Raw genomic sequence first — 10,665 nt, 5'->3', positions numbered from 1 at the left:
ATTGTTGGTTAAGAGTGAAGCTATTGAACAGTAATTATCTCATTCTCTTTAGGTTTTAGCGGAGGCAAGACTATATAAACAAAAGTAGATCCCTGTGGGACCCACAGGGATATTTATTTCTTCCTGATGTCGCCACACCGATGCAGCTTTCTGTTTTAATTATTTCATTGTTGTCATTATATATACTGAGATTCACGATAATCAATTTGGTTTTAAGCCGGGACTATCAATGGAGAGTGCAATATTATGCCTCAAACAGACTGTCCAGTATTATACGGCTAGAAAGACGCCTGTCTTTGCCTGTTTTCTGGATTTGTCCAAAGCCTTTGATTTGGTTAATTATAATGTCCTATGGCAAAAGCTGCATAGAGAAACCAGTTTACCGGCTGACTTAATATGAATTTTTGGCTATTGGTATAATCATCAACATAACAGTGTGAAGTGGGAGGAATCATTTTCCGATGTATACCGGTTGGAGTGCGGGGTGAGGCAGGGAAGCCTCCCTCGGCTTTTTAACCTTTACATGTATCAGCTGATCGATGGGCTTAGTAAAAGTAGTGTTGGATGTCATATTGACGGAGTGTGCGCTAACAACATCAGCTACGCGGATGACATGGTGTTGCTGAGCCCATCGATCGGTGCCATTAGGCAGCTATTGAAAATGTGTGAACTCTATGCGGAAGCCCATGGACTCAAGTACAATGCCAAAAAAAGCGAAGTTTTGGTTTTTAAATCAGGTGCCAAAGGGTACTGCACTATACCTACGATATCCCTCTGTGGATCACCCCTACGTAGGGTGACCAGCTTTAAGTACTTGGGTCACTGGGTAACCCAGGATTTAAGAGACAATGCTGACATAGATAGGGAGCGAAGGTCGCTATCGGTTCGCTGTAATATGCTGGCTCGCAGGTTTGCTCGATGTACGGAGGCTGTCAAAGTGACTTTATTCAAGGCATATTGTCAGTCTTTTTACACATGTAGCCTGTGGGTCAGGTATGGCATGCGGGCATATACCGACCTTCGTGTACAGTATAACAACGCGATCAGGATGTTGTTGGGGCTGCCGTGGCGCTACAGTGCTTCCAACATGTTCGCGGAATGGCGCATTGATGGCTTTAAAGCCATAATGCGTAAGAGGTGCGCGTCGTTGCTTTCGCGTGTCCGCGGCAGCAACAATAATATTCTGAGTGTATTCGCTGATAGATGGGAGTGTCCAATGCTGCGTCATTGGATTAAAATCCATATTGAATATTAAAAATAAATAAATAAATGTAACTGTGATGTAATTCTCTACTAACACTAGTTTTAAGAACATTGTTACTAACACTATATGGGCGTAGCCTGAAATAAATGATTATTATTATTTCTGTATATATCTTTTTCTCAGCATGAGAGCTGGTATTTTTGTAGATCATTTACGGGCATAGCCAAGTAAATGATCTTATTTATGCATTTAATTAGGTAATACGTTCGATGTAGGTTCATCCTGAAGAAAATGACGGACAATACGGCATGTATTTAGAATGGCAGCTTTTTGCATGGTGATATATGTATTTTCTGGGAGTTGTAGTAATTTAATACTATGGTGTAGATGGTTAGGAATTACTCCCGTACTGGAGAGTACCAGTGGAACGATGTAAACTTTGTCCAAATTCCATATTCTAAGAATCTCTTCTTTAAGTTCCGAATATTTATGTATTTTATCTGCAATTGTTTGATTAATATTATGGGTATTTGGAACGGCTATGTCTATTAAATATGCAGTTTTATTCGCTTTATCAACTGGGTGAATTTCCCAGGAACAAAAATTACGTGGCATCAATGAAATCGGTACTATAAAACATGGTTATAATGTTCTAACATTTTTTTCTGGTTAGGTGAAATAGTAATCTATGTGTAGCACTAAATATGAAGTTAAATAGGATTAATAGAAGCTCTAAAAAAAAAGTTACACCTCGAAATCTTTCATTGCCGTGTTTGTCCACACATTACCTCGATGTGTATTATACGTCATTGATAAAAATCTATTGGTTATTTATATTAAAACCAAGTTTTAATTGATACGTGAGCAGTTAATGTATTATTATGGAATACATTTATTCATATATTTAAACAATACAAAGAATGGTCAATAAAAATACATTTGTCCTAGAACTACCTTTCATCGCCGTGTCCTAAATATATTTAAGAATATTGTTTTATCTAAGGACTTGCGTCCCCTACCCCTGTGCGCTAAACGTTGCATGATAGTTTCGCTCGGTGCTCCACATGGAAGAACGTGCATACATGCCTTCGTTTTCGCGCCATAAAGGTAAGTATTCGATTTTTATGTTACTGGACATTTTTTCTATCATCGCCGTGGATAGACCTAACTTCTATTTGAATAAGTTTGTCCTCTTGATTAGGCATTCGATAGAATGCCATTTGTCTTATGTTTATTTGTGACGTGTTAATTACTCTGAATAATTAATAGATTTTTGGCTACTTGATGTTTTTGCCTTGATTTTCATCGCCGTGCTCTCATTGCCATGGTTTCCGTGGCCAAAATTTGCTATGGCAATGAAAAAAAGACACGGTGATGAAACGAAATTTCATTGCCATGCCTTTTAAAACAATTTAGTTTCATTGCCATGAGCAGTTGTTTCATTTCCGTGACTTATGTTTTCATCGCCACGGTATGGTTAAGGAAAGAAACAATCTGTAGTGTACATTCAACTACAAAAATATATCTCCACGTTAACCTTACGAAATTATATACATTTGGACACCATAGACACTCAAACATACGCACACACAATCGCGCACACACTTACACACGCACAAAGACTCACACACACACGCACAAACTTACAGTCACACACACATATATTAGAGTCTAATTATAAACATAATAATGGGTTGCTTATTTTTAGAAAACCAAGATGCCTAAACCGAAACTATCGGAAGAGGAGAGAAAGGAAAGAAGAAGATTGGCCGAACAAAAGCGACGTGAAAAATTAAGAAGCGACCCTGTTTTACGAGAGGAGTATTTAAAAAAAGAAGATGAATAGGCTATTTTGATTTGTGATGTGCAAAAATATATCTTTGTGATCTATGTTAATATTGAAGTATAGATAATAATAATGAGACGAGTGAATTTGAAAGGCTGATATTCCTGTTAACAGTGCTATACTATTAGTGTTAATTAGAAAGGCTGATTGTATTCTATAATAAGATTTCTTTATTGGAAAACGATGAACATACCAAGTTCACACCCTTTTGTATGGTTTATCTTTCTTGCTACACTACACATATCTAAAAACGAACCTTAGACAAAGGGTGTAATCTTGTTGAATCCAATACCGTAAGTCTGTAATATAAGATTTAATAGAGAAAAGGTAAAAAATATTATGTTGATAATAAGGCTGTGATTAGGTAGGCCCTACGGTTTGTCCAGACTTGATTCAATCATAATAAATAATTGTTTATTCGTGAATTGTAAAATTATGTTGTGTTAAGTATATATTGTTAGCAATAGCTATTGCATACTTTAGAAAAGTTTATTTTTATTTGTTAATTTCTGTTCTGGTAATTTTTGTGTGAAAGAACTTAAAATAAATGATTGTGTTGCTTTGATTTTATTAAAATTTTGTTTAATTTTACTCCTATGCAAGAAGATTATTGAGAAGAGGTTAAAAAGAGTGCATGTGTATGTGTATGCCTTTCCCTCTCAGAGACAGGGATGTGTCCATCCCAGGTAAGTATTAAATACATATAAAAATATCATGTGTTATTGGATTTTTTCATTACCGTGGATTGATTCTATCATTCCCGTGGCACAGTTCTTTCATTGCCGTGGACACATGTTTCATTGCCGTGCATCCATGTTTCATCGCCGTGGCACGAAATTTTTAATCTTGTATATCTAGTTAGTTTTTTAAGCTATCTGCTAGATATTAAGCAAGAATACATATATTATCAAAAACTAGAATAAACACTATTTTTTCTTGTTCTAAAGTTGCAGAATAAAAAATCCACGGAAATGAAGATTTTATTGGACCTGTTGAAATTCACCCAACTACGGTGATGTCTGGTCTATTGCAATAAATCGTTTTGTCTGTTAGTAAAGCTCGGTCAAAGTACATCCTAAAACGGGGACTCTCCAGAACGGCTTTGGGTGTGTACTGGTAGTATGGTTCTACTTTTGGCGGTAACAGTTTATATTTAATAGCAAGTTTTTGATGTATAAAATATGCGATTTGGTTATGTCGGTGGGTGTAGTCGTTTTGTGTTAAAAGTGGACATGCATTTATTATGTGCTGAATGGTTTCTGGGTTTTTGTGGCATTTTCTACATCGGTCGTCTAGTGCGCTGGGATCTTTGATTATATGTTTCCTGTAATTTTTAGTGTTGATGACTTGGTCTTGTATTGAAATCAAGAATCCTTCTGTTTCTGGGAATAAGTAACCTAATTTTAGCCATTTGTTTGAAGCTGGTGAATCAATGTGTTGTTGTTCTAAGTCTTTAATGTGTCTGCCATGTAGCTGTTTTTGTCGCCATGTATCTAGTTTTTCCTTTTCGGTGATATTCTTTAACTTATAAGTGACGTGCTTTTCTTTTAAATTTAGTGGTGTCATTTTATCGTCTATGTCTACCACGGCTCTGTGTATTGGACTCTCAGTTTTGCTATAGAAAAAAATTCTCAGGTTATTTATTTGGCTTTCCCACAATATTTTTAGATCAATTAGTCCTCTTCCCCCTTTCTCTCTTTTAATGGTCATTCTTTCAATGGCAGATTTTGGGTGGAGGTATTTGTGTTTAGTTAATGAAGTTCTTGTTTTAGTTTGTAAGTGAGATAAATCTGTATTGGTCCATTTAATTATAGCAAATGAGTATGTCAGTATAGGAACGGCGTAAGTATTGAGAGCTTTAAACAAATTTCTAGAATTAAGTTTCTTTCTACATATGATATTGACTCTTCTTAGATATTCTGATGTAAGTTCTTTTTTAATTTGTGTGTGATTTATGTATTTGTTTTGTTGTATGCCTAGATACTTATATGTGTGGTTTATGTCCATTGCTGTAATATTTATTTCATTATTTATATTATAATCTCCTTTCAATATCTTTCCATTGTGAATGTGTAAAGTTTTGCATTTATCAAGTCCAAACGTCATGTGGATATCTTTACTGAAGTTCGCTGTTATTGTTAGGAGGTCTTTCATATCATTATCTGATTTACCATATAACTTGATGTCATCCATATACATAAGATGCGTTATTGCTGTACTGTTAGATAGCTTGTATCCGTTTTTAGATTGGTTAAGTAAATGCGAAAGTGGGTTAAGTGCAAGGCAGAACCATAGGGGACTGAGAGAATCACCCTGAAAAATGCCGTTACAAATATGAATTTCATCTGTGATTATTTTGGAAGTCCCGTTGGAAAGGGATAAAGTTGTTTTCCATTTGGTCATGGCATCTTCCAGGAATGTTATTATTGTCGGGTTTACTTTATAGATTTGAAGAACTCTAATTAACCAAGAATGTGGTACACTGTCAAAAGCTTTTTTGTAGTCGATGTATGTTACATGTAAATTTTTACTGTGTTTTTGTGCTTGTTTTAGAATTGTAGAATCAATAATTAACTGTTCCTTACATCCCCTATGACTCAGCCTACAACCTTTTTGCTCTTCTGCTAATATGTTATTGGATTCTATATGCGATTTAATTTTATTGGATATGCAGGACGTAATTAGTTTGTATAAGGTTGGCAAACAAGTAATTGGTCTATACTGAGATGGGTTTGATGTATCTTCGCTTTTTGGTAGCATATGGGTTATACCTTTTGTTACAAAGTCTGGTAATTGAGCTTCTCCTTTAATCAGTTCTGTACATTTTTTAGCAAGTATCTCGTGTAGAAAAGTAAGTTTTTTAAACCAAAAGTTTTGTACACCATCTAACCCCGCAGCCTTCCAGTTTTTCATTTTTCGCGTTACTGTTTCAATATCTTCTCTTGTTAAATCTAAAAATTCCATTTCTTCAATACCTTCCCATTTTCTTTCCTCTTCCTTTATCCACTTTGCTTCTTCGTTATGACACTCACTTTTTTCCCATAATTCGGCCCAGTAGTTTTTGAGGTCATCTGTATCCGGTATTTCTGAATTTTTAAGGTTATTATTTTTGCTACCACTATGTTCTAATTGCCTGTAAAAACCTTTTTCATTAGTAATAAATAGTTTGTTGTCTTGTTTCCTCTTTAGAGCCTTTAAGTAACGAGCTAGTCTATGTGATTTTAGCGCTAATTTTTGTTTAAGTGTGTCTAAAACATCTTGTGGTGTAATATTATTCCCTTCGTGAGATGAATGTACTTTATTCTTACTTAAAATTAAAGTTACTTCGCGTATGATTTTCTTCGATCTATTGTTTCTAACATATTGGCTTAATCTTCCTATGTTCACTCTTAGAGCTGCTATGTCTTTTTCTAACCTAATTTGCCATGGTTGTTTTTCAGGTGTGACATGTTGTCTGTCATTATTTATTCGTACTTTGTATCCTATTTGCTTACTTATGACCATTGCTGTGCAGTAGATTAGAGTGTGAACTTCTGAAATAGTTGTATCATCTTTTACAAATTTGTGTAAGATATTTTTGTTAAATATATTGACTAGTCTGTATAGTTCTTTGTTTTCTTTTATCCTTGGTAATTTTGGTCTAATTTCTGGAATTAAATCTGTGTACATTTCTAGTGTCTCTCGAAGTTTCTCCAAAAGTTCTTTTTCTAAACTACCATCCATCATCTCATTTCTTAGATCTATATTATCTATTTGGAGCGTATCTTGTGTCTGTGTTCGTTGATTTACTAAAGGTGTTATATGAGTTTGTGTGTTAGGTGTTTGTATGTAGCTGTTACTTTGCGTAGTTTCTGAGTGTACCATAGTTTGAGAGGTTGAATCACTACAATTTTGAACATCTGGGTTTTGAATTTGGGTATTTACATGTCTATTTAATTCTTGTGCAACTTCTTCTTTAATCGCTTCGCGCTTATCCTTGCTGACATAGTTGTTAGTAAAAATGAGACGTCTCTGATCAGCAATTCTTTGTTCCGATATATGTGCTAAGTGTGGAAAAGTGTCAATAAAAGCCTGGTGAAGTGGTTGCCTATATGCGGTTATGTTTGATTCTAGTTGAGTTATTTTGTAGTATGCTCTTATTATTGCCTCATTGTGTTCTTTCGTCCACTTCATACGTGCCTGTTGTGTGGGTGTTTTTAAATTTCTGTTTGTGTTATTTGATGTAGAGATGTTCAATGTTGAATACTGAGATTGAATATTTGTGGATGATATACTTTGCAATTCCGTTTTGACTTGATTGTAAATTTGGTCTATTGTAGATTGGGGTAATAACTTTTTTTGAATTATAGCTCTCCGCTGATCACCAAGTCGTTGTCGAGTTACGTCGTTCATATCAGGATACATTTTACTAAAGTTTTCGTACAATGGTGTAAGATATGCTTTTGTGTCAGTTTCCAATTTAGTAATCTCTAGATATTTGCGCAGGATAAATTTATTAATATCGGGACTCCATTTCCTACGCTTTTTAAGGCCATTAGTGGTGGGTGCAGGTTTATTGACAGAAAGCGTCGGTTGCACAACATCCTCTAAAGGCATGCTACTAGATGATGATGACATGGGAGAAAATCTGAATGATGAGTTATTTGAAGTTATTGTTACGGTTGGGCTATTGCATGGAGACGGTGAAAAACACCCTCCTAGTTCGGCTGTAGCATTTTCGGGTTCATCCCCAGCGAGGGTCCGCCTGTTCAACTCCTCACTGCTGACGGTTCGCAGGCTGAAACATCCAGCGTCAGCTCCAGATGTGCCCCGGCGATCGCCCCCGGGCAGCGGCATTATACGTGATCGTTTACTTCTTAGCTCCATATCGATGGGTTTGCCATTGCCCTGTTAGTCACCCGCATAGTTAATTCATTGCGGGTGTCCGCCCCCCACGTGACTCAGGTGTTCGAGTCTGGACGAAAGGTTATTATTATTATTATTATTATTATTATGTGAAGTTACCAATATGTTAGTAATGAGATTAAAGCCTTAGTATTCGATCTACTACTTCTAAATTTTAATTATTTTTTGTGCGTCCATATATACTAAATCATTAATTAATATTATTAATAATATTTGATTCAATATAAGCAAGGATGTATTCTGAGGTTTATGAAAGTGAAAGTTATAGTGCGTTTTGTTTAGAGTTTCCCAATTTAAAACTTCCAATTACTATTTTTTAACATGGGAATGCTGAGAAAAAGCGCTACTAATCATGTTAAGTTAATATAGTTTCGAGGTAAAATTACTACGTTGGCAGTGCATTTTTTTACGTCTAATTTGAAGTTGAAATTTAATAATTTCAACGCTTACCGTATAAAATTAAAATATTACTTTTTTTAATATTTTCAAGTCGTGGTATGGATTTGTGCCAGCCTGCCTGGTAAGTTCTGTCTACTCATCATATATACTACGGATTGACAGTAGCATACAGGAAATACATTTTAGTTTTCGAGGTCAGAGGCGCACTTGCGATGTGTGTCAAACGTATGGTTGATGGTGGGTAGGTTTGCCATCAGGTGGACAATTTGACAGTCCACCTATCTAATGCTGATAAAAATACGATGCCGTGAAAACAAGTGATATTCTATATCCATATATGAAAATGGAATATATATCAGCAATACGACTGCAATAATTGAAAGTGATCGCGATATGAATTATTCAGTTCATTATAAATAGTTGGCTTAAACTCAGACATGAAATCTTTTATTTTTACAAAGAAGGGGTTCTTGCATTTACTTATTTTCGACCACAATAAATTCTATCCTATGGTGCTGATTTAATTTTATCTTTTATTTCAATTGCGATTGCGTTAGTATTAAAATATCCTGTATAACAATAATTCGACAATATGTTCAATATTCAATTATTTTTATTTATTTATTTATTTTTATAATAAAACATACACATTAATATATTTTACAAGCCATTATGGCCCAGTGGTTAGAACACGTGCATCTTAACCGATGATTGCGGGTTCAAACCTAGGCAAGCACCGCTGATTCATGTGCTTAATTTGTCTTTATAATTCATCTCGTGCTCAGCGGTGAAGGAAAACATCGTGAGGAAACCTGCATGTGACAAATTTCATAGAAATTCTGCCACATGTGTATTCCACCAACCCGCATTGAAACAGCGTGGTGGAATATGTTCCAAACCTTCTCCTCAAGGGGAGAGGAGGCCTTTAGCCCAACAGTGGGAATTTACAGGCTGTTGTTGTTGTTGTAAGCCATTAAACCATTTTCTGGTTTGTATTGGCTAAGAAAAGTATTCGCATATACTATTTATTAAAACTAAACAATACAGGCTGTCCCCAAATGTCTCATTTAATTATATATATATTTTTTTATTTATATACATACCATATACACATACACATACACACATATACATATATATACACATATTTATACATATATATACATACATAGTATATTATAATTTTTGATAAAAATATTTTTTTAGGACATTTTTGATATTTTTTTCTGTAATTTTTTCTCTAATATTTTTTGGTAACTCATTTATAAACGTAGGTAGGACATAGTTAAGAGATTTTTTCCCGTATAGATTTTTGGTTCTTGGTAAGGTTAAGTTTTTATTGGTTATATTTCTGGTAGTCATATTATGAATGTAAGGATTTTTTAGTTCATTATTAAAATAATTGTTAGAGAGTATAACGAGTTTAATTAGATCATACACTGGTAAGACTTTACAATATTTGAAAAGAGAAATTTTGTTTTTTATTTTAATTTGAATTTTTTGGGGTACTATATTTTTTAATATTCTTTGCTGTATTTTAAATATTCGGTATAGGTAAGTTTTAAATGTACGTCCATAACTACCCAGGCCGTAGGATATGATACTTTCTGCTAGGGTCCTATACATCATGATTAATATGGGGAAGGGTACCTTATGCTTTATTATGTATAGTTTTGCCATAAAAACACGTAACTGATCGCATACCTTATCAACGTGCTAAATAATAAAAGGTAACTCAGGTGGAAATAGTATAGAGACGGTGGTAGCTTCACTAATTTGTTAAATAACAATTCGAGAAATGGTTATAGAAGTTTCTTGAATAAGGTATATTTTAATTTTCATAGAATATGCTACTTATACGAAATCCATACTCAAAATCCATTTATTTAAAGTCCAGTTTCCGGATGTTTTGTCTCCAGTTTGGAAAAATGCTAATTGTTTCTACTTCGTCAAAATGTTTATGTTGCTACGTAATACTGTACAAAATCAGTGAAATATAAACGCTGATACAAGATAGATGATCAGTGTCAAATTGGTGAGAATGACAAAGGACTCTTCAGAGCCCTCAATAATAATGGCCATCCAGTCTTTGATGGATTTGAGCTAAAAGCTTGTAAGGTAGGGTTGCCATATATCAAATTTTTCAAAATATTTTTAAATTTTTAGTACGTGAATTATTATTGTTTTTAATTCAAAGCATTTTGCTAATTCAAAAAAAATGACAATTTTATTGTTTATAACGATACCGTGCCCTGAAGTCATAAAAACAACAAATTAAAAAAAATATATTTAAGTTTAATAAAACTTTGTT

At 34.3% G+C, this 10,665-nt stretch overlaps 1 protein-coding gene and 1 long non-coding RNA gene across 2 annotated transcripts; both read left to right on the top strand.

Annotated features, from left to right (window-relative positions):
• The first annotated feature begins 523 nt into the window (after positions 1 to 523).
• On the top strand, positions 524 to 1,427 carry LOC124544216. The gene is made up of 3 exons (XM_047122679.1): positions 524 to 873; positions 994 to 1,137; positions 1,388 to 1,427. Exons 1-3 carry the CDS (start codon positions 524 to 526, stop codon positions 1,425 to 1,427), a joined length of 534 nt encoding a protein of 177 aa, XP_046978635.1.
• Positions 1,428 to 2,257: 830 nt separating this feature from the next.
• Positions 2,258 to 3,225, top strand: LOC124544339. Its single transcript, XR_006967532.1, has 2 exons — positions 2,258 to 2,311; positions 2,913 to 3,225. It is a non-coding gene; the product is annotated as an uncharacterized LOC124544339 (long non-coding RNA).
• Positions 3,226 to 10,665: the final 7,440 nt, after the last annotated feature.

The sequence above is a fragment of the Vanessa cardui genome, chromosome 4 (assembly GCF_905220365.1).
Source record: "Vanessa cardui chromosome 4, ilVanCard2.1, whole genome shotgun sequence".
NCBI classification, from domain to species: Eukaryota; Metazoa; Arthropoda; class Insecta; order Lepidoptera; family Nymphalidae; genus Vanessa; species Vanessa cardui.
Note: the sequence above shows the minus strand (reverse complement) of the source record. Positions and strands in the feature narration are given on the sequence as shown.

What these genes read in the sequence shown, in the direction of transcription:
- LOC124544216 (XM_047122679.1), top strand. Translation starts at nt 524, where the DNA reads ATGTATCAGCTGATCGATGGGCTTAGTAAAAGTAGTGTTGGATGTCAT. An exon ending in GACATAGATAGGGAGCGAAG is followed by an intron (nt 874 to 993) that starts GTCGCTATCGGT and finishes CCTGTGGGTCAG; the next exon opens with GTATGGCATGCGGGCATATA. An exon ending in AAAGCCATAATGCGTAAGAG is followed by an intron (nt 1,138 to 1,387) that starts GTGCGCGTCGTT and finishes TCTTTTTCTCAG; the next exon opens with CATGAGAGCTGGTATTTTTG.